Here is a 24434-nt window from a genome sequence, read left to right as displayed (position 1 = left end):
GGGAGCATTCAGCAACAATCACGCTCAGACATGGACAAGGCAAACACCGCGAAAAACATAGGCCAGTCCGTGAACCACACGAACTCGGTAATGCGTCGATTCGTGGAAAGCGTTGGGGGGCCGTTGGAAAATTGAGTAAAATGCGGTGAGCGAAATTTCAGACAACGTAATTGTGTGTGTGTGTGTGTGTGTGTGTGTGTGTGTGTGTGTGTGTGTGTGTGTGTGTGTGTGTGTGTGTGTGTGTGTGTGTGTGTGTGTGTGTGTGTGTGTGTGTGTGTGTGTGTGTGTGTGTGTGTGTGTGTGTGTGTGTGTGTGTGTGTGTGTGTGTGTGTGTGTGTGTGTGTGTGTGTGTGTGTGTGTGTGTGTGTGTGTGTGTGTGTGTGTGTGTGTGTGTGTGTGTGTGTGTGTGTGTGTGTGTGTGTGTGTGTGTGTGTGGGGTTTAACGTCCCAAAGCAACTCAGGCTATGAGAGACGCCGTAGTGGAGGACTCCGGAAATTTCGACCACCTGGGGTTCTTTAACGTGCACTGACATCGCACAGCACACGGACGCCTTGCTTTTCGCCTCCACCGAAAAGCTGCCGCCGAGGCCGGGATTCGATCCCGCGTCCTTGGGAACAGTAGTCGAGCGTCGTAACCACTGCGCCACCCCGGCGGGGTAGTGTGTGTGTGTGTGTGTGTGTGTGTGTGTGTGTGTGTGTGTGTGTGTGTGTGTGTGTGTGTGTGTGTGTGTGTGTGTGTGTGTGTGTGTGTGTGTGTGTGTGTGTGTGTGTGTGTGTGTGTGTGTGTGTGTGTGTGTGTGTGTGTGTGTGTGTGTGTGTGTGTGTGTGTGTGTGTGTGTGTGTGTGTGTGTGTGTGTGTGTGTGTGTGTGTGTGTGTGTGTGTGTGTGTGTGTGTGTGTGTGTGTGTGTGTGTGTGTGTGTGTGTGTGTGTGTGTGTGTGTGTGTGTGTGTGTGTGTGTGTGTGTGTGTGTGTGTGTGTGTGTGTGTGTGTGTGTGTGTGTGTGTGTGTGTGTGTGTGTGTGTGTGTGTGTGTGTGTGTGTGTGTGTGTGTGTGTGTGTGTGTGTGTGTGTGTGTGTGTGTGTGTGTGTGTGTGTGTGTGTGTGTGTGTGTGTGTGTGTGTGTGTGTGTGTGTGTGTGTGTGTGGTTTTTTTTGTGCTCAACTCTAACTTGTCTGAATCATAGAACAGTCCAGCTCATCCTGCTTTACTTTGAACTTATACATCTCTTGCTTTCAAAGAGCTTCTCTTGTCGATGACTTCAGACTTGGCCGCGAATACGCAATTACATTAAGTAGTATCATGATTGTAGTGTCCGCAATCCACAAAATGAAGTGGAAATGACACAATGTTCTATCGCAACAAAGTACGCACTCTTAATTAGATTTAAAAAAAACAATGGAGCAGGCTAGAAAGGGCATAAATGTAAGAAAATTACGCAAGCTTTAAAACACCACAGCGCATTGTAAGGCGGAATTTCGTGCTTTGCATCTACACTTGGAAATATTTACATTTTTTTTCCATATCCAAGGTTAAGATAATCGTGGGATGAAAGATTAGGATGCAGCTCTGCAGTTTTGAGTACTGTTGCTTTCACACGGTTTCACAACAGCGCTTTGTTATCCATGTGGGAGTTCTACACATGCCACTGACGAGCGCGTACTGACTGCGTTTGCAAGTATTCACAATGCAAAAGGGTCAGTCGACGGTGAACCCCGGGTTCACGTGTCCACTGACGCTGTTCACCGAGATGGGAGGGATAAAGGTCTTCTTCAGGCTGGCCTTCCAAGATAGCCATTCTTTGTGTAGTTTGGGGTCCCTTGGTCCAAATTTTTCAGTAGCCTGGAACGTCGACTTCAATTTCTGCGTAAAGAAAGCAAACCGGAGCCACAGGTAACTGACTTCCGAAAAAAAAGTGTGCTATGCATGCAAACCTGTCCTGGAACGGCTGACACTGATCTTGCGTACTTGATCTAACGCAAGAAATATCCTATTCCAAGGACTGCTTCGTTAACTAAATAATCCCCACTTTATTTGGTAGTTTTGTTTAATAAGTGATTATAATTTACTTAGGTAGATGATTATTTTAAATTTAATAATTCCGAGAAGGCTACCTTAGCCATATAGCGTCCAGGTTACCTTGAGCATACTAGGGCCGGGTGCTTTGATGAAGGCTGCGATCATCCACAGCACGATTTGGCCAACAGCAATGGCCGCCAGGATCCAGCCGATGGTTTTTCCAATAGGAGGCAGGGTGAACGAGGACTTCTCGGTTACAGTTCCATAGACGAAGATCGCCTTGAGGCGAAAACCATACGCAGTGTAAGTATAGCAACACTTATTACGCATTAAAAAAATGTTCTTACGATCAAAGAAAGTGGCGTGAAGATGCCCCAAGTTATCGTCCAGTACCACGATAACGGGTTTCCAAGCATGAAGCCAATGTCTTCACATATATTTTTCCATCCTGGATATGGAAGAAGAAAGAAACATGGCCTGAGCTCAGTGGGATGAGGTGCGCAATTCAGGAAAGGCCGATCACATGTTGCTAGGAAGTGAACAGTCTCCTAAGTGCTGAAAGGCGAAGCTATTGATACATCCGGGCCTATAATTTCCGTATTAGGTCGTTCTTAATTTCTTTTTCGTCATGTAAACATTATTTTTACTATGCTTCACGTGCTCTGTATTATTTTTCTTACATCTTTTTCTTTGTAATTTTCTTTTGTACCTAATTCTGTGTTTAATTTCCTCTTTTTTAGTTTCATAATTTTAGTTTCCTTTATTTTATATTTAGTTATGTACTTACTCGACTTTCATTGCCGGTCTTTCTTTTTTATCTTTCCCTCAATACCATCTAATGCCCTTACGCTAGGCAAGAAGAATTATGGAACGCTAACAGGAAGGGGATTAGCACGCTCGGTTGGGACACGGGAGGACGGTGGTTCGAGACCCGGCGTGGAAGTGATTTTTTATTTTAATTAAATATCGACAGCTCGCGGTCACGCCACTCATCTGGCAGTAAATGCTTTTACCTTAATATGCGCGTGGATAACGCGCATATTTGTACATCTCGAGCCCGGCGCTGTTGAAATGGCAATGATTAACCCAAATACTGTTTTCACTATTGTACCATGGTCAAACAACTTAGCTTTCTACGCATCGCACGCTAAAAGCACCAGTTTTCTCCCCGCGTCCGGTATTGCGCACGAAGCCGGGTTTTTGTATAAAGAAAGCTAGGTCAGCACTTGTTCTGTACTGTTCTTGCGCTGTCTCGCATCCAGATGAGAGAACAAGTTGTGTAACTGAATTCAATTCTATTATTTCCCTTTTGCATTTCTGCGAGGAGTGCAAGACGATGTAGTGCGGTGGACTTACCGTACACCCACACGATGCCGACAACCTCGAAAATGGCGTACAGGAACAGAGCTCTACCGACTCCATAGTTGTCGAACAGGAGCCGAATGACGTTGCCACTCTGCACAGATGTGAAGGCTATGCCTGACAGCATAACTCCCAGGCAGAGGTGGAAAAATACACTCATTTTGGCCTTTCCTCCCTCACTACTGATGGTGAGGCTGAGAGTGAGTGAGGGTCGAAAAAGCGAGGTTGATGGCGAGAGAGGGCTTTTCAAAGTGGAAGGGAAATAAAATGCGATCCCTACGGGACCTGCAGCTAAGATACTCAGTTTCACAAATAATGGTTCTGGACGCACTGGAGACGTTTGAGGTACCCGCCGGACCCGTGGGTGGAAGTTTCATGAATCGCATTTAGTACTTTAGTTTTTTGGCATATTACAAAGTTTTCATAGGGCTCAGGCTCCGTTTTCGGGTCTTATTTTCTCTGCCACTCGAGGTATAAAAAAAAAAGGGGGGGGGGGGGGGGGGGGCGATGTTTCGTCCAGCGCCGATTTGGCTACAACCAGGTTCTTGGGGAAACAGTTCTATAAATGCGGTTTTTCAGGTCATCAATTAGAGAGCAAGGAGGATGACGAAATATTACTGCCTTCAAAAGGCAGCTGGTCCACCGCTAAAGGGTGAGCCTCTTAGTCCAGGGCTCGCAGATGGCTGTTCCGCTATTCGCGTCAGGGCCTCGGCCACCGCAGTTACTTTGATAAATCGCCTTTTTGCTTTGATTTCAACGACATAAAAGCGCTGTATTCTTTTGGCTCCTTATTTCTATAAGCAATGCGAAAATAGCATGTTGCAGTAAAGACGTCTACAAAATCAGGTATTTCTTTTGTTCTCATTACATTTACTTTGTCGAGTGTGTGACTATGACCTCCTGTCTGTATTTGTTTCTGCACTACCAAACAAAAACATTGGCAGGAGTTCTCTCTTTTAAACCAATTATAGTGCAAAAGCAGGATAGTTTTTTCAATCTCTTTTACTTCATTGTAATTGCTGTTTTTTACGGGATAATTGCCCGATACAAACTTTCTGTGGCTATGGGCCTGGTGCGTTACAGTTCCAGCTGTACATAAAGCGCCATCTGTGAGCAGCCGCGTGAAATGGCGGATTTTTAAGCATGGCCTCCGCGATCCGTTCCGATGGAACTGCGTGCTAGATTGCGAAGGCTGCGGGTTTAACTCTACTTGTGGCACCAAACGAGAGCCGCTGTATCAAAAGGCTTAGCCTTAACCCCCACTTAAACTCGGTTATAATTAGCAAAAGCATCCGCTGCGGTGGCTCAACGGTTAAGACGCTCACCTACTGAACCCGAGTACATATGTTCGAACCCGTTGCGGTTGTTGCTCGTTTAGCGTGGAAGCACTACAAAATGTCATGGTTAGTCGTTGATAGTTACAGACTCCATCACTCTCGGCTGGCGAACTCGAAAGACCCGTTGAGGACGCTCGCTCGTTGGACCGCTATACCGGACTTAGTTTTAATTGCCAGCGCGAGGCCACGTGGTTGTTTCCTAATGAAACAGTTTAGCCAATCAGAGTGACAACACTAACAAGGTTCGGAAAGATGCTTACTCGGTGGAGATGAGCGTATGATTTGTTTCACCCTAAAATTCGTTCGATATCACTTGTACACTTTCCACTAGACCAATTGTCGAAACGTTGGATCGACTTGCGAACTGAGGCTCTCTGCCCCGGTTCAAAGCGGTTTTCAAGAAATCTACCTGGGGTGCACAAATCGGGTAAAACAAGGTGTTGCCTGGAAGCGGAGGGCCCTAGCTCTAGAACGCTAAAGATAACACTTAAAAATTATACTCACTTAAAATTCAAAGTTCTCACCACAGTCAGACACTAATTTATCATTACAGCTGTACTCTACGACACGCTTTGTTTTCAAACTTTCCCGTCAGACTTTGTTCAGAAGATAGGCTTCTTTTAAATCCATGTCGCCCTACCAACGACGCCGTTGGACGTTATCACTGACGTGAGTCTAGCTAGCAGCATTGGTTAGAGTCACAGGAAACCAAAAAACAAAAACAAATTTCGCTCGTAATTCATGAATTAAATATTTGCATCACCCTCATTACGTGCAAAAAAAAAAAAAATCCGGGTAGAAGCTGGCTCCCAATTTTACAAAGGGGTCAAAAAATTTAAAATATATCGTTTGCGTAAATATGCTCACAAAACACTTTTCGTTGCTGAATTCACTTTAGGAGCCTCTAGTTCGTCCTTGCAATTCATGCAAGGCTGCAGATGAAAGCGTAAGATCACGTAATCCACAATAATAATTTTCTTACATCAGTGCATAGAATAAGGCCCGTGCCGAAGCATACTGCGCATAGCGAAAGCACGGTGGTGCCCTTGACGGATCGCAAGCTCGGGTAGCGGTCCTCCAGCACGGCTACCATGAGCTGAATATTGGATACCTGTGCCAGACAGCGAAAAAAAAAAAGAAATTTAGGTGTGGATATCTATCGGCCGACATCTATATTATGCTATCGTATATAATATATAAATTCTCATAGTATATATATTTATGACTGTCATATTATTATTGTAATAGCCACTGCGAAAATTGCCTAAACACGTGTATTTAAAAGCTGGTGCGGAATATTCGTAAGGCTAAATGATTTTATCGCTCTGCTCTTACTTCTTGATCGCGTTGCGAAGCCGCTCACATAAAACGAGCCACCCCGAAAAAAAAAAGGCTGAGAGGTGATGTAATTTTAGCAGTGCAGGGTGAAAAACGCTATTGTTCAACTCACCTTAACTAAGTAAGACAGAGCGAAAGCTCCATTACACATAGTTACACATTGCTAATCCTAACCAAGCATAACCAAGTGTAACGGAGCTTTTGCTCTGTCTTGCTTAGTTTAGATGAGTTCGGCGAACCGCATCTACTGGGTGATCTGGACCTTGTCTGAAGCAGCCTGCCACCTACGTGACAAACTAACCGCTTCTCCTTTAAGGCGAGCGGCGAGTTACGTGGTTAGTCCCATTGCCAAACTTGGCGAGACAGGGTTCGGCCAACACCTCCTAGCGGTGTTGGTAGAGTCCCATATAGGCTTTGATAGGTTCATCCCTGGTGCCGCCGGGCAACCATCAGTTTTAATTGGATGTGAAATTTCCCTCGGCGTGGTGCATCGGCTTTTCTGAGGGATTGTTGTTGTTCTTGTGGCTGTATGAAGAAGCGAAAGAAATGCACCGGCCTGCTACTGGCTCTGTAGCTGAGCCCCCTCCGCTGCTTCGTGCGGACAGAAGATTTATTTTAAAAAAAGACTGATTTATTTATAGGAAGGGAAAGGCGCGGTAACTGTCTCACTTGTTTTTCTGTGGACACCGAAACCGCGCCGTAAGGGAAGGGAGGAAGGTGGAAGTGAAAGGGGAAAGAGAGAAAGGAGAGTCGTAGTGGAGAGCTACGGAGTAATCTCGACCACCTGGGGATCTTTAACGTGCGCTGACATCGCACAGCACACGGACACCTCTTCGTTTCGCCTCCCTCACGGACAGAAGAGAAAATAGAGAAGAAATAAAAAGAAGAGGGAGATAAAGACGCACGCCGCAACAACAGCCGTCGGTGGCGGGTGCAATGACGGCCTACAACAGATAAAAATTCGGTGGCTGACGGCCAGCCCCCGCCGCAAGCGGCGTTGACCTACCGTCTCAGCCCCGTAGAACCAGGCCAAGGAAATGCTTGGGAAAGGGGGCACGGACCAAAAAAGGGCTGCACACGGGCTTCTATCGCACGAGACAGACTTATGGCTGTCTGATAGCGAAATGAATCATTAACCCATCGTCAAAGCCTACATAGCAACCCCAGTTAGGAGCGCGGTGCAGCCACGGCAACGTCGCAGCGGTAGCAGATCTGCCGCGTAACGTGGTATGATTTCACTACCTGCCCCCGCGCCCCTCTCCTCCTTCTGAAGGTGAAATTATCATAACTAATGATCTTGGCGAAGCATAGCGTATCAAAATGGCAGTGGTTTAACTCTACTTCAGCCTATAGCTACAAGAGCGGAGGCCCCGCCGTGGTGGCTCAGCGGTTATAAGACATGCACTCGGCTACTTAACATAACTACCTTGGTGTGAATCCACCTTACTCCGACGGTACTCTTTTAGTTGAAAACAATAGCTAAATCATCGTCAAAATGACTGAGTCCTCGTCTGATGTTGGTAAGTCTTGAAGGTCATTCGCCTACACCCAGCGAATTCGGGAGCACAAGAGCACAGACTGTTGCACGAGTTAGTGCCTTCCAGACACGTACTAGCGCAAGTAGGAGAAAGATGTTGACAACACGAGCGCTAACGTTCAACTGGTCGTTTGTTGACACTATTGCACATTAAATACACTTTGCATCATAACTTCACACTACACAAACGCCGACATCACGTGGCCACGCACAAAGATTTTAACCCTTTGGCAGAAAGAAAAACATATGGCGTGCTGACACAGGATGCACCCGCTTTTTGATCATATCGGCCTCGATTACTTCTCTGACATCTTTGCACGTATCTTTCATGAATTAAAAAAAAAAGTTTTAAGCTCTTTTTCATTCTTTTCCGCACAATCATCACAATGCACAGAGAGATTGCCATCCCTGTAGTTACCTACATTCCTCCTATGTTACAATGATCTCTCATCGTCTTTTATCACCGGCAGTTGTCAGAACATAAATGTGGGAGGCGCTATCCGCACTTGGTCAGTACACTGCTTTGTCGCCATGACCTCACCGTATTTTATCAATAGTTACGTACCTTACACACATTTGGTATCAACTTGTCGGCTGGCTGGTTGTGTAAAATACACCTAAATAATAAAATAAGAGCTCTCAAAGACCTAGTGCTTACTTAATATTTACCCGCTTGAAAACGTAAATAGTTTTACTTTATTGCTCATTCCAGTACCTATACATAACCCTGGTTGGCATTACAGCAAGGGGGTCGAGGCAAACATAAAATAAAAGGAGCACTTGACAGCATCGAAGTTGGTAATTGAATTAATACAGGCATCAAATATAGCGTCCTGATGGGGATTACAGTAAAAGGTGGGGTAAAATAGACAAACACTTCATTGCATAAAGGTAATAAATCAACACAAGCAACTTTCTTTTCTCACTTACGCAGCTTCCAAGGCCGAGAAGGAAGAGCATGAAGAAGAATAGCGCCGACCACAGCTGAGGCACGACTGAGATTCGGCTGAGGGCTTCTGGGTAGGTGACGAAGGCCAGACCCAAATCTGTTGATGTAGAGTAACACGGCGATATTCGATGGTACTCCACAAAATTGAATGCGCTTGCGCTCACGGGAAGACGTGCAACATATTGAGGATATCTCATTTTGCTATGCGAGAAACAATAATAACCCCAGCGGGAAACAGCAGCACATTGTATGACTGTTTGGTTTAAAAGAACTTGTAGACGGGCTAGATGGTTTTCAGATTCAGACGGCATTCTTAGCGCAAACACACGCATTCTTGTGCGTGTGTGTTTGCGCTAAGAATGCCATCTGAGACTGTTTGGTGTACTCGTACATCCGAGAACTTGTTGAGAAAAGAGCAACTTGACCTGATACACAAGAAAATGTGGCGTCAAGGAGAGTATCGACTAATAATGAAGCGTGATTCTAAATTTTAGGAAGCGCCACTCACTTTTATTCCTCTGCTTTTGAAATAATGAAAAGTTAAAATTGCTTGTCAGTGCCCTGTGTTGCGTCTATCTTTTTGCTTATATGCAGTGTCAAATTGCCTTTTTCCCACTTGTGCCATTATCTCAAGGTTTAAGTCTTTCACAATAAGCTTCGTTTATCAACAACAATAAATTTGACGCGCGTGCGAATTTGTGTGTGTGTGTGTGTGTGTGTGTGTGTGTGTGTGTGTGTGTGTGTGTGTGTGTGTGTGTGTGTGTGTGTGTGTGTGTGTGTGTGTGTGTGTGTGTGTGTGTGTGTGTGTGTGTGTGTGTGTGTGTGTGTGTGTGTGTGTGTGTGTGTGTGTGTGTGTGTGTGTGTGTGTGTGTGTGTGCGCGTGCGTGCGTGCGTGCGTGCGTGCGTGCGTGCGTGCGTGCGTGCGTGCGTGCGTGCGTGCGTGCGTGCGTGCGTGCGTGTGTGTGTGTGTGTGTGTGTGTGTGTGTGTGTGTGTGTGTGTGTGTGTGTGTGTGTGTGTGTGAGAGAGAGAGAGAGAGAGAGAGAGAGAGAGAGAGAGCAATAACTGTCTCTGCGCGGCAGGGTGCTTGGTAGTTACCTGAGGTGCCCTTCAAGACATGGGAAATGTCCTCAGTTCCAAGCTGGTGCGCCAAAGATCCGAGAGTAGAGAAAACCACCAAACCGGCCAATAGGCTAGTTGCAGTGTCGGCGATTGAAATGAAGAAAGCGTCCCTGAAATTTATAAAAAGACGCTGCGTCAAAAAAAAATAATAATATTAAACTTAGGCACGAACCGGTCGCAAAAACCACAAGGACGCGTATTACATAGGCGAGCAATCTAATTCATCAGTCTAAGACAGGCATACTTCTTCTGAACATTCCAGACGCCATGTTCACCTGATGATGAGTACATTACTCAAGCGAGCATATTTATAGCATTCAGCGTTGAAATTAAGGCAAAGTGACTGATCAACGTGACAGTGACCCTGCCGAGGACGCCCAGATTGTTACGGTGCTGGCCTATTTTCGGTGCAGGCAAAAAGTTATGCGCCCGTGTGCTGTGCGATGTCAGTGCACGTTAAAGAACCCCAGGTGGTCGAAATTTCCGGAGTCCTCCACTACGGCGTCTCTCATAGCCTGAGTCGTTTTGGGATGTTAAGCCCCACGAACCAAAACCAAACCAAACCGACGTGAGAGTCTACGATTCAGCAAAACGAGCAATTTAAAATGCGCTATGCTTATAATAACCCCTCGCAAACGACCGAAAGGCAAGAATACCGCACCTTGATACTTTGTGTCTGAAGTCGTTGTAGCTAGAGTACATCGTTAGCACTCCCATGCCGATGCCAAGAGAGAAGAAGGATTGCTCACACGCGTTGAACCATACCTGAGGAAAACAAGAAACAGTCGACAACGTACTCAATTCTATGTGGAGCATTCAGTCTCTCGACACGGCGAAAATGTTCCTCTGAAGGTACCCTAAATGTTTCTTCGAGAGCCTTGAGTCTACGTGCTTTACCAGTACAGTGTTCGGTCAAGAATACTTCGCGTCGCCTAAGGTGGGGTGTCTTACTAAAAGCGTACAGTTTTGTGTAATGATAGTTTTTAGCGTTGACTTTGCGTTTTTATCTCTCAGTCACCCTCCACAAGATATGGTTGGTATTCTTTCACCCGCCCTCTCTCCTTGCCTATGCAGCGTGCATCAAAAATGCGCAGGCATGCAGGTGTGCTGCTGGACCTTTAATAGGACTCTTAGGACCTTTAATAGGCAGTCCTAAGCTCTGGTGAGGGAGCAAGTTTTACTTTACCATGAGGAGATTACAAGCATTGGTAAACGCGATTTACGAGCACTCACCCTGAAACAAATGTTTGACCTGCGGCAAACCGGTGACCTGTGTACTTGTGAAAAAGATTACGCAAGCACACTTTATACAGGCACTAAATAATTACCACGAACTTGCTGCTCACATTTTAATGGTGCTGAAATGAAGTGAATCGCACTTTTCACGAGCACGAAAGAGCAAAAATTATGTGCAGCAGTTCTTGTCACCAGCAATGAATAGATTAGAAACAAGGATACGTAGCTGGAAAAGTGCATGCAATTTGAAGCTGCAAGTATGCCAACCACTGTGCCGGCCTTCCTTAGCGCGCCTCTAGCTATAGGTACGCTGAGCACAGCGGTAGCTATACTTTGAAATTAAGAATGCTTTTGGTAGATAAACTGAGAACCATGTTGTTTTCAGCCTGTGAAGGTGATTTCGCATCCGTTTTTTTTTTATGTTGCACTTGGATCCGAATTTCAAGAAACCCTGTTTTAAAATGCTTTTGTTTTTGTCATGCACAATACACAGTACTTTCGTGGGAACAACATATTTTATATTTTTACAAACAGAAAACAATTTATCTTCAATCAACATGTTGCCACAAGCACTGAGCGCACTACCCCGGTTGCATCAATGTTTTTTTTCTCGTCTCAAGTCGAGTGCACGCAGACTGTCCCTCCGTGCCGGTCGACTGCGCTCCGAAATTTCCCTCAGTGACAATATGAATACGCCTTTTCGACACCTGACCATAAAGTCCCTAGAATGCTTCATATATTGAGACCTTTTCGAAATCACTAATGGCACTCGCGGCAGCATACAGCGATGAATTCCCCTTTCCTTTATAACCCTCCAATAGCTCCCATCGGCCTTCTCGAACAACTGTCTAACGCTCATAAGGTAGGTAGCAAAATGTACGCTGAAGAAACTCGCGTGCAAAGAAAAAGTACCGGGACTGCTTAATAGAAAATAATTTCCACGAAGACCACTATCACGAAGCCAATGTTATGTTAGTTGATATTGCCGCATACCTGTATCTCCAGTATCTTGCTCCACTGAGGCACAAACAGTGCGGTGAGGCCGCTGATGGCTCCTTCCTGCAGCAACGTCACGGCCAACAAGGACAATAGCACCACGTAGGGGAACGTTGACGTCAGGTACGCAACCTGTATTGTGGTTGGCACAGGAGAAAACTTGTGACCATAATGTTTTACTGTTTTTTTTATATATTGATATATGCAGCTGCATCAATTGTTTATGTATAGATTTTTTATGTTTATGTCAAAAGTAAATGTTAGGCAATATTAGACACTCCTTTTTTTCGTTGCCCCCTACCATGCATTCTTGAATGGGAATACGCAAACTAATTCTCTGCGTGGACTAACCAGTGAGCTGCATGCCATCTTCATAGGGTATGAAGCGAATAGGGTCTCAATGCGACTCAGGCTATAGGAGACCCAATAGGGGACTTCTCCAGAAATTTCGACCCCTTGGGAATCTTTAACAGACTCTTTAATTACCCTGAGGGGTAATTAGAGACATGCGCAAGACCCATGAAGTTTAACAATCATATAAAGATGATGTCAGATTCAACACCCTACTCATAGAGAATATTTTTCCTTTAAGAAAACGTATTATACTTGGGTATGCATAGCTTCCAATATGCTTTCCTATCATCATCATCAGCAGCAGCAGCAGCAGCAGCCTGATTATACCCACTGCAGGGCGAAGGCCTCTCCCATATTTCTCCACTAAACCCGGTTCTGTGCAAGCTGCATCCACTTGACCCCTGCGAACTTCTTAATCTCATCCGCCCACCTAACTTTCTGCCGCCCCCTGCTACGCTTTCCTTCCCTTGGAATCCAGTTTGTTACCCTCAGCGACCATCGGTTATCCTCTCTTCGCACTACATGTCCTGCCCATGCCCATTTCTTCTTCTTAATTTCTACTAGAATGTCGGTAACTTGAGTTATTTCTCTGACCCACTCTGCACGCTTTCTATCTCTTAATGTTACCCCTACTATTTTTCATTCCATAGCCCTCTGAGTTGTCCTCAACTTAAGTAAAACTCTCTTGGTTAGCCTCCACGTTTCAGATCCATAGGTGAGTACAGGCAAGATGCAACTGTTGTATACTTTCCTCTTGAGCGATACCGGTAAGCTGCTAGTCATAACCTGCGAGTGCTTGCCAAATGCGCTCCATCCCAATCCTATTCTTCTTGTTATTTCCTTTTCATGGTCCGGATCTGCGGTTACTACCTGTCCTAAGTAGACATATTCGCCTACTATTTCCTTTATTTCGCTACCTAATGTAAACTGCTTTTCCTTCCCGAGGATGTTGAACATTACCTTAGTCTTCTGCATATTGATTTTCAAGCCTACCTTTCTGCTTTTCCTGTCTAGGTCATCAATCATTATTTTCAGTTCATCCCCCGAGTTGCTTAGCAAGGCAATGTCATCAGCAAATCGCAGATTACTGAGATTACGCTTTCCTATAACCTTTTGTAACTTTTTACAGCTCGAAAGCTGAATGGTTTCAGCGGCTTAATTTGCATTTTCATCAAAAAGTCGGTTTGTACCTTTGTTACAAAAAGAAAACAACTTTTATTGGCAGAAATTCTGCCACCCAGAGAAAAAGAGTAACAGGCCTGATCTCGCTCAAAGTACATAATTTTAGTCATGTTTCAATAACACAGAAGCGTCTAATTTCTTACAAAATTTCATGACTCTGAAACTGATTTGAGAAAAAATGTAGATAAGGGGAAAAAGAATAAAAACGCTGTAGAATATTTTATTTTTCTATTATTGGGTTTCGTGCAAGGCGTGTCACGTAGAACAGTGCTAAACTTCCATAGCCACAACCCTTGCTACAACCATACTAAAGTCAATTGTGAAACCAATTTTAAAATTCAAATACTGCCTAAATGACTACGAATAAACGCGTAGTATATTATAACCAATGCCTGCACTCCGCGGTGTAAAAACTACAAGCTTGAATCAATACTCTAATACCATATAATGTTCTTCGTTCAACTCTTGAATGCGCACTTAAATTTTAAGAAGGAACAAGTCCACTGAGACGTGCCGTTCTTAACGTGCGCTGTTTTGTCACCCTTGCTATTTTTCCCCTGTGCTGTTTTATTATCACGCTGTTTCTTGTATGCTCTTTTGACGCGTGCTGCTTTATCGTGCGCTGTACCGCCACGAGCAATAAGCTATAGACAAATGTTCGAAAAAACCGCTTACACTGGTTATGAGAAGTAAACTATGTCTCTGTGCGCTTCTCAATGCCGTTACACAAGACATTCATACCTTGCCAATAGAGTGGACTCCCTTGAGTGTAGACATCGCTTGAACAAGCCATGACAGCAGGAGACAGAGCGCCATCCTCCAGTCGAAAGACGAAGGCATCTTGAACTCTCCGGTGTCTCGCAGCACATAGTTTCTTTTCCCAGAACGGAAAGAAATAAGCATAGCTTACATGACGCGAAATGTATAAGGTGTAGATAAATATAATTTAGAAAACTAGTACTAATCCGCGTGCAAAATACGTACAATACAAGGTGTCACACTTAAGAAGCTACAGGTGCAACTCTGCGTCTAGGAAACGTTTATTGCTAAGGAGACGATGTGGGTATTCCAGTGCCCAACCAACGACTACACTGCCTGCAGCCAATTTAGACGCTACAAATGTCACACACCTGACGTGCGCCTTACGTGGCCATATACATGTAGATGCACACTGCGTGTGATTACGGCAGAGCTTGGCCCCTCATACCTCGAGAAGTCTTCCCTCCGTGGCATTATAAAACTGCCACGTGCCTGGATCAAACCATGCATTTGACAAGTGTGCGTTGCAGCGCTGCGTTCAACACTGATAATTTCCGCGTGGGTTATCAACTGACACTTTCACAGGGACAGGAACAATCAAATTAACCAATCCGAGAAACAGGAAAGATGTTCTCTCGAAGCGAGAGAGTATACCATTCACTGCAGAGTTAAAGTGCTTGTTCCTATATTTATTAAGACAAAAGCCTTATTAGAGCCACCAAGACGAAATTCATTGAGTGATTTTTGTTGTAGCTGAGGCCGAGGTGGTCTTAAAGAGATATGGCTCATGACGTCATTGTCGAGCACAGCATAGGCGGCAGCGCACCTAGATAACATAGGCATGCGGCCGATCTGGGCACACACGTCTGAGGATAGCCGCACGCCAATAGCTCGTTCAAAGTAATGCGCGCTGCATAAATAAGAGGCCGCGGCGAGAATGTGCGCAGAAGGGGGCGTGGTACATGATCGAAAGGATGAAGCTCCGCTTTCGAAGAGAGCTGCGCTTATCGTTCTCCCAAAACTTCTACGTTACACTGTCTCAGTGCAATTCGAAGTTCCGAATGGGCGCTGGTCTTCATGCACAACAAAGCACGCACACGAACCACCATCACGCAGAAAGAACTTAAATGAAATAAAAGTGGCCGCTTAAAATGTAATGCTTCAGGCTTCCTATACGTGAACAATCTTAAGTGTAAGTATCAAAATATGTAAAAAAGTTTTCTCATGCATTGCATGGCTTATAACTGCGTCTCGTTCGTCTGGTAATCGATACGAATCTTTGGCGAGTGCGAAGCGTGCCTCTTCTCGAACAGCTGCAATAGTGCAGATGTGATTATCGACATTGTGCGCAATATGTACACGTTGCAGGGGAGGTTTTGTTGGACTACAGGCACTTATTTTTTTACCTTGTATTTTGCATGCGGATGTTAATGCCCTGTGGAAATTGCGGAACCAGAGAGCAAACGTAGCCTCAGGGGTTTACAAAGAATTGTTTGCGATTCGCCTTCAGTGTTTCCGCTTCCCTTTTACGTTTCCGTGTTTTCGCCTGTAAGTCAGTTACTGTGTTGTTCTAGCACTGAAGTCATCTTGCCTCATCTCCGGTGCTACGCACTGGACCTTCTCGATGCCGACGCCTGTTGACCTCGCGGAGAGGTGCATGGGGTGCTGGGTTATGAAGGGGATCCTCGTGGTTTTCCGTTTTCCCTTCCCGGTCTCGAGCAGGTCGCAAAAGTTGTGCAGCAGCAAGATCTGCTATTGCCGACTGTCCCGTCTCACATGAAAGATCAAATGCTGCGAGCACGCACTAATTTGAGCCTGCACGTGCCCCACCATGAAAGACAGCCTTGCACGGGACACCCCATGCAGGGTGCCTCTTTTCTCAGCAGAGTGCGGTGTGGGCTGACTCTACCGAGACCTGGGGTAACTGGGATCCTTTCGCCCCTTAGGCTCGTATTGTGGAAACAATGACGGACTGTTTTGTCCTAAACTCATTGCTACAAAAGTGTCGACAACTGTTTTCGTGAAATTTTAAAAATGAAAATCTTAAAAGAAGTGAGATTTTCTTATTTGCATAGGAGTATCTTACCTGAAGAATTGTTCAGTCGAAGAGGTAGCATTTTCGGTGAAATTATCGGTTGTGTTGAGCTGTCAAATCGACAAGTAGAGATAAATCAGAGCATTTACTGCATCATCTACTGCATGCGCTGTGGTGAACATGGAGCAAGTGTGACTTTACATAATATAATATAATATAATATAATATAATATAATATAATATAATATAATATAATATAATATAATATAATATAATATAATATAATATAATATAATATAATATAATATAATATAATATAATATAATATAATATAATATAATATAATATAATATAATAAAAGTTATGTGCGCGATTGTTTAGAAGCTCGCGCAGCAAGACGGCACTTATACCGCTGCCAGAATCCCTCTTGTTGACGCACAGACCTGCCCTTTTAGTTTGTCATCAGAATTGGAGTCATGGTACACGCTAAGAGAACTTCCCAGCAAGTGTTTGTTGTCATTGACAAAGCTAGCACGGCCAAGCCGATTCAAAGAGGCAATATCCACCAAAACCATTGCTGCTTAGAATTCACTCACAGAGAATTCTGCGATTTCATCACAAATCACATCATTCTAGTTCCGTTACGTTAAGAGTATGGTAAGGTTGAAAAGTTTTGTTCAAAGCGTTTTGTGTTATATGGAGCGTCCGAACAGAGGCATCTTGCAGTGAGCTCGGTAAAGGGAGCCTGAGCACAATCATATCAAGTGCCTTAAAGCCACCAGTGTATCGTGCATGTTGGCACTTTCCTGAAATCTACCACTGTCATATGATAACGGCTTCTCCTTCACAACAGGCGTCAACTCCGACCGAAAGGCTGAAATGATAGAGCGCAAAAACAGATATCGCACTAATATCACAGACGTTCCTTTATATTTTTTTACATCTAAACGTCAATGACCGAAGTTCCCTGCTCAAAACGACATAAGCCAAGAAGTTCCACACTGAAGTTTTGCGCATCTAAACGTCCCCTTTGCAAAATCTTCATGTTCCTACAATGGTCACTTACTGCGCTTTGACGGTAACAGTTGTCGTCGCTCCACAGAGGATCACACAGAGTCCAAGGAAGCGTGCTTTGCATGGAGGCGAACAGGTAGAACAGGCACAGAGACATGATGTAGTTGTATGATACGAGAATGTAGAAGCTCGTCACGAACTGCGCGGCGCTGATCCCTGCGAAAGAAAGCATGCGGAGTATTAGTGATTTCACAATGGACATTAGGTTATGCCGGGTGTTTACACTTGTTACACTTGAGAAAATGTGGAAGAGTTCTTTTTTATCATATTTCTACTTTAACATTTTCTCTGCGTGACCGAAATGCACTGAAAACCGCCCACTAGCTGTTCGTACCTTTGAATCCCGGAGCGCAGTTCCAGGTTTGCACCACACCTTTTCCAGCGAACTGGCCTATGGCGAGCTCTAGGAAATAAACCGGCTTTCCAACGACGAACAAAAGCACGAAGTACGGAATAAGGAATGCTCCTAAAGAAAGTACAGAAAGAGAGACACAGGAAAGGAATTATATGGCACAACGTCAAAATTTTGATAGTCCGAGTTTTAACACACTGAAAGTGGATTGCGCGCACACACACACACACACACACACACACACACACACACACACACACACACACACACACACGCACACACACACACACACACACACACACACACACACACACACGCACACACACGCACACACACACACACACACACAAAAAAAATAATCGTAATAAATACAATATATTTCTCACAACGAAGGTTAATTCTGTAACTACGAGGATTCCAAAATAATGTTCAGAGCGATATCTTTCACAGTCTTATTCAGCACTCATTGTAATAACACGCGTAAATATTTCGCGTGCAACTAAACAAATATGATGGCTGGTACTATATACAGTGTCTATGGAATTCAACTTTTGACCAGGAAGTTTTCGGATTTTTAGGTTTATGTCTCTGCAGAGCTGCCAATGCTTAGTCAAGCAAAGATGTGAATTAATTATACGCAGTTGTTGTTTTTGCCTAGTTAAACACGCAACATAAAGGGCTTTAAACACATACTCGGCACGATATTCTCTGCTAATGCGCTGTAACATCGGTGAAGCTGAGCTCAGGCCAGTGCGGAAACAATAAATCTTCACTAAAGACCTAGGCTATATGGAAAGATTATAAAGGATCAGGAACTGTAGTATGGCAGCTAAGATTGTTTCATAATAACAATTAAGCTACTCTGTCTACATGCTCTTACCTCCTCCGTTCTGGTAAGCGAGCGTAGGAAACCTCCACACGTTTCCCAGTCCGATAGAGATGGATAGGCAGGACAGGAAGAACTGCAGCCCTTTATTCCACTGGGGCCGTGCTTCGGCCTCCTTGCCAGGAAGTGCATCTTCCTGAAAATAAAAAAAAAATGTTTCGAAAGCCTGGTTCATGTCGCATTCAGGTCGTGCTCTACTGCACTCAAATGTGCACAAAGACATCACTACCTGTTTCTGGGATCTCATTAAGTCAATAACCACACGTGAAAGTTCGTTAAAGTAAAGCCAGAGGGGCAAGAAAAAGCGAGTTTCTTGCTTTATCCTACAGAGAAGCAATGGATGCGGACGAGACGTGGTACCCTCAGCTGAGCGCTATGCTGCCCCATACTATACACCTAGTCATTGTCCGGCCAGAACACGTATGCTCCGCGGTCGATCCTAGGGACGGTGGCCGATTTTCGATGGAGGTGGAAAGCAAGGTGACCATGTACTGTGCTATGACAGTGCACGTTATAAAGCTAGAGGTGGTCAAAATTTCCGATTTCCTCCCCTATGACATCCTTTAAGACCTCAGTCGTTTCGAGACTTTAAAACATAAATGTAAATAAATAAAAATAAATGATAACTGAAGTGTGTAGCTAAATTTAGACAGTCGGCATTACGAGTGTCTTTCCCAAACAAAAAGGGATTTCAACAATGTGCGTTTAATCGTGCTTGTTTTATGTAAGTGTTACGCGCCTGCAGTAAAACCTCGCTACCGTCACGGCAGCGCCTTCTACGGAATTCAGGTGGCAACAGCGAAGACGCGAAATAAAATTTATTCCAATATCTAAAGTGTTCTACTACGGACCATAACAACGCCGGATGAAATCGAACACACGGCGACCGCGTTTCATTTTATGCGAATGCGAAAGACGCTCGTGCGCTGTGCGATTTTATTTCCTGTTAAAAATGGTAGATATTGAAACATGATTAAACCTGGTTATAACCAGTGAAAGCACCCGCCGCGGTGGCTGAATGTTTTACAGGCTCTGCTACTGAGACAGCTATAGGTTGCCTAGGGGGTCGCGATATATCCCAGTTGGCACCAAGAAGGTTGTCAAGTTGTAGAAAGAAAAGCTACTGGAGTGGAAGAAGCGCCCGTCGAGTGAAGCCTACGTGACGCCTCCTTGAGAGGGGCAGAAAAGCGAGCAAGGTGCCGCAGAACGCGCCCGCAGAGCGCACGGAGATATGCAGGTTATTCAAGTGCGCGCCATGTAACACGACCAAGACATTGTTGGTTCATGCGTGGCTTTACGATTGTAAGAACCATGTGAAAATGATGCCAGGAGTCGCACTTCACACATTGTTCTCGTTAAAGCTGATTCCGAATTGGCTACGGCCCTTGCATTGCGCCGCGTACACGCGGGCATGTAGCGGCTGTTTCTTTTCTGCTAGGTTTCCAAAGGATCCTGAAGCGCAAACACTTTGGAACCAGCTGTTCGCTACGATGTGTTCGGTTCATTTTACTCCAGAATTCTTTGGCTGCACTGGACAAACGGCGCGGTTGCGCATACTCTCTGTGCCGGCTCTGTTATTCTAGGAATGGCACAGGCGCCGGTAATCATTATATAGGCTCAGTACAGTTTCTTATCTGTATTAAAGTATAAATGGCTGATAAATCTACCCGCGATTATCACGGGAAGCGTACACAGTTCGTTCGGTCCAAGAGCCGTTGAAGTACCCAAAACTGAGAAAAATGGGTTGGAAAATTTACGGAGGCCTTGTGTGGTGCTTGTGAGGCAGTGGCGTCTTATATCGTGCACAGGCGTGACATGTCAAGTCGCGTTAAGTGTGGATGAAGTAAGAATATGGGTCGAGTAAAGAGGATTAGGTGTAGAAAGTTCAATTAAGGATTCATTAAGTTATTTTAATAGTGAGTTAGCGAGTAAGGCGTCATTATGGTGTATTACGTTTTATTAAGCGCGATAAGGCTAGCTTACGGCGGATTAGAGTGGTTTAAGCTGGAATATGCCAGTTTACGTGGGATTAAAGATGATTACAATGATTTAGCTAGGATTTTGGCGAATTATGTTTTATTACAGGTAATTACATCGGACTAAGAAGGATTACGTTGGATAAAGGGTGATCACATTGAATTAATATAGACTAGGTTGGATTAAATGTGACTAGTTTGAGTTATGCTAGATTAAGTTGTATTAATGAATAATTGATTGCTAATTCATGGCACGCAAGTAGTAGCCCTCTACTTTAAAGGAAGAAATTGTGTAATTGGTAATTAAGCGAACAGAGAATGGTTTGCAACGGATGCAAGCAGAATTTGAAATTGTTGAGACAATTTATTTCAAAACAAAGGACCTAATGCTAGAGGTATTGAGCATATCGCCAGAGAAAAAAATTGTTTTCTCAGTTTTGTCAGCATCTCATTGACTATGATCCTTAAGCATTAATGTCTACAAGCTTTGCAAAAATATATTGTAGCTCTAAAAAAAATTGGGATTCATCCCATAATAAAAAAGTGTTCAAAGTGTTAAAGATGTTTAGTACAAATGACAAACTGAGGTCCGTCCTTCCAATGCTTACCTTATTTAGGAACGAATGAAAGTTCAGTATGCAGCAACAGGATCATGACATTAACAGTGACTAGTGTCACTGTTTGTAATCAAAAACGAATTTGTGTAACGATGAGGTTGCATTGAGGTTTGCGGCTTCATCTAAACCATGGAAATATCGGTGAATAATGTATTCCGAAGAGAAAACCATGCCGTCTTTATAATTCAGGAGAGTAGCACTTCTTAAATTTTAATCATTTATCTGCTTTGCTATTTGCAAGTGTTGCATCAACTTGCTATTTCAATCACAAATATTTTTTTCAGCCGGTAAATTTTACATGTTTACCAAAAAAATATAAACAGTTCGTATTCGTGTTGTTGGCAATGTTGTGTGACTGTGTAACCCAACAGGATCAATGTTCTTCTTTGATTCTTTGCTGTTTTTTTTTCATTGTTAGCGGGCAGCAAACTATCGACCTTGATAGCACGTGCTACTTTTAAGCCTAATAAAATTGCACGTATCAGCGTGATGGTCAGCATTATTAATTGCCTCAATACAGGTAAAAAGTTGTGGTCAAATATGGCATCACAGAATATTCTAATTGCCGGTGTAATTTTTATATTTCCCTATTTCGTTCCTTTCCTCGCGTGGTTAAGGTGTCCACCAAAGGTTACACAATTATTGCCTCCTTCCCCGCAAACATTTATTTTCGTCTTCCCTCTTCGCAACTCAGGCTCCCATTCCCAAGTCCCAGAAGTTTTCGCAGTGCATAGTACGTTCCGGACAGCGGTGGCGCGGCACTTTTATCAGGGCTGTGCATGCAATCTGCCACGATAAAGCGACTCTCTAATTTAAACAGGACGACGTTTCCCGCGAATACGTGGCTTAACTAATAGGAGATATTTGCATCTCGGTTTGTGAGTTGCCGCCTATGTGTTGAGAAAGATACCATTGGTAACCTTTACTCCGGGTTGCAGCTCTATGCTCTTCTGGGACATATTATAGTGAAGTCTTCAGGACACTGATATTACAGAAATCACAAAATTTGCGTCTGTTAAAAAAATTTTATTGTATCTTGTGATTCATGTGTGTCCGTGTGACTGCCTAATGCATGGAAGGGCCGTAGGATGGACCGACACGCCGAACCAACAGCTCCAACAAAATATATGTTTCTAGACTTTGCAGGACCACCTGATAAGTCCGTGCGCCTCCCAGAATTTTGAAATGCGGGTTTGCGGGGTAGGGCGGAGCGTTATAATGCGGTGCGTTGTTTTGAGGCATGAGTAGGCTTGAGTTTTTTTTTTTTTTTTGGTACTTTTTCCGTGCAATAAAGAAAAAAGTAATGCGTACCTCATCGAGTGGTACACGGCAGTATGAAGAGAAACTGAACTCTTAAGCCGCCTACTGCTCAAAACCCGGTCAAGGTTGATGATCTCTTGTTCAAATTGCCACCCGTATGGAAAGCTTCGGAATATGAGGGATAAGGTCGCCCTAATAAGCGGAACCTGATTGTCTGAAGCGTTCGCCAAAATGTTTGGCTTATAATATGACGATATTGCCGCGAAACCTTCAAAGCAGTATTTGTTGTTTTTTAACAGCCGCCGGCATACAGGCTTATCACTCTGATTCTGGACCGCGTATCAGTTCCGTAATCTTTGTTTGTTAATGCTCGACGTCGCGAGTCACACCTTTATCAGTTTTGTTGTAGTGCAAGATGCACCGAGATCTGTCTCGAAGGTTCCGGCCACTTGGGTGTATTTCCACAATGTTCCAGACCGTGCTGGTAGCTGTTTGCGACGTTATCTAGATTGTTCTGTGCAGCCTTTAAATTGAGCGTTGCCGAGTGTGACGGGCATTCTTTGTTCGACGATCGACGAGCACGTTTGTTTCTATCGCCGCCGCCGAGTTGCTTAGTTCTTTTGCGGGCGCAAGTCAGCCCAAATAAAGAGTTTCTTTAGTGCAATCATCGACCCTTCATTTGTGTCGTCGACCTCGTCACCACTACGTGACATCTGGTGGAGGTGCTCCCTTTGATCCTTCAAGCGAAGACCCAAGCCGTGTTCCTGTCGCCCTGGAAGACCAGCCTACAGGTCACCGAGCCAGCCGCCGACTTCAAGGCCTACAACCCGAACACGGTCTGCTGCCTGACCCCATTCGATCTCGGAAGGCATCGACGCTGACAATGGCCCAGCCTACAGCACCGGTTGTTTTCGTCCAACCCCGTGAGCCCCCCTGCTTCCATGGACGACCGGATGAAGATGCGGGAGATTGGATGGACCTTTTCGACCGTGTGGCAGATTTCAACGGCTGGAACGACGCTGCGAAACTCAGGCAGGTCTACTTTGTTTTTCAAGGACATGCCCGAATTTGGTTTGAAAATCACGAGACTTCTTTCAAGGATTGGGAGATATTCAAAGCACAGTTCTTGATGGCCTTTACAAGTTCTGTCAGAAAAGAAAGAGCTCAGGCCCTCCTCCAATCAAGAATTCAACTACCAAACGAGCCCGTCCTGGCCTACGTAGAGGAGATGAAACGCTTGTTTAGCAGCGCCGACCCTAACATGACCGAAGATGACAAAGTGAAATTCTTAATGCGAGGCGTTAAAGAGTCGCTTTTTGCGGGGCTTGTCCGGAACCCGCCGAGAACTGTGGAAGAATTTGAGAGTGAAGCATCGACCATCGAGAAGACGTTGGATACCCGGATGCGCCACTACGAGCGACCACTTCAACCAAACTACTCATGCCACTACCCCAGCACATCTGCAAGCGGAGAGAACCTTCGCGACCTCATCCGGGAGATCGTGCGAGAGGAGCTCCGCCGACTGATGCCATCATCGCAACAACCGCAGGTGGCGACGCTCGCGGACGTCGTCCGTGAAGAAGTCCAGCAGGCGCTGGGCGTTCCTCAAGCGACGGCTGCGACTGTTCCAGCACAAGAGGCAACAGCGATGAACTACGCTGGTGCATTACGTCGCCCTCCGCCCCGACGTGATGACTTTCCGAGCCCTCGCCGCTACCGTCCTGTTCCTGAAAGCCGCCCCTTGGCCCCCGCCCGCCAAGCCTACCAACGACCCCCAAGCCCCAGGAAGTGCGACGCCTGGAGGACTGCAAACAACCGGCCATTATGCTTCCACTGCGGTGAGGCCGGCCACATTCTGCGGCACTGCCCGTGCCGACGAATCGGTCTCCGCGGATTTGCAGTCGACGCTCCACGACCACGCCCAGGTGAACGACCGCAAGAAATCGACAACTATCTGCGTAGCGGTGAGATTGAGCCACCAAGCCGTCGATTCAGGTCTCCATCGCCGTACAGGGCCCGCTTTGCGTCGCCAGGACGTAACTATGATG

At 45.0% G+C, this 24434-nt stretch overlaps 1 protein-coding gene across 2 annotated transcripts in view; it reads right to left on the bottom strand.

Annotated features, from left to right (window-relative positions):
- Positions 1 to 1167: 1167 nt before the first annotated feature.
- LOC146208271 (sodium-dependent nutrient amino acid transporter 1-like) overlaps positions 1168 to 24434 on the bottom strand; it is a 140450-nt gene continuing 117183 nt past the window's right edge. The window contains exons 2-15 of one of the 2 annotated variants that reach the window (XM_084592421.1): positions 18528 to 18669; positions 17630 to 17761; positions 17288 to 17451; positions 16273 to 16331; positions 14169 to 14301; positions 11889 to 12023; positions 10321 to 10424; positions 9636 to 9769; positions 8521 to 8636; positions 5698 to 5826; positions 3373 to 3472; positions 2364 to 2464; positions 2137 to 2295; positions 1168 to 1860 (exon numbers count right to left, since the gene is read on the bottom strand). In XM_084592421.1, the coding sequence (XP_084448547.1) occupies positions 1696 to 1860; positions 2137 to 2295; positions 2364 to 2464; positions 3373 to 3472; positions 5698 to 5826; positions 8521 to 8636; positions 9636 to 9769; positions 10321 to 10424; positions 11889 to 12023; positions 14169 to 14301; positions 16273 to 16331; positions 17288 to 17451; positions 17630 to 17761; positions 18528 to 18669 (1773 nt within the window). In that variant the 3' untranslated portion in view covers positions 1168 to 1695. The remainder of the gene's footprint in view (positions 1861 to 2136; positions 2296 to 2363; positions 2465 to 3372; positions 3473 to 5697; positions 5827 to 8520; positions 8637 to 9635; positions 9770 to 10320; positions 10425 to 11888; positions 12024 to 14168; positions 14302 to 16272; positions 16332 to 17287; positions 17452 to 17629; positions 17762 to 18527; positions 18670 to 24434) is intronic. The other variant, XM_084592425.1, reaches the window with a different exon arrangement.

This window comes from Amblyomma maculatum, chromosome 1 (genome assembly GCF_055883805.1).
Source record: "Amblyomma maculatum isolate TAMU_Amacu chromosome 1, ASM5588380v1, whole genome shotgun sequence".
Taxonomy (NCBI): Eukaryota; Metazoa; Arthropoda; class Arachnida; order Ixodida; family Ixodidae; genus Amblyomma; species Amblyomma maculatum.
Note: the sequence above shows the minus strand (reverse complement) of the source record. Positions and strands in the feature narration are given on the sequence as shown.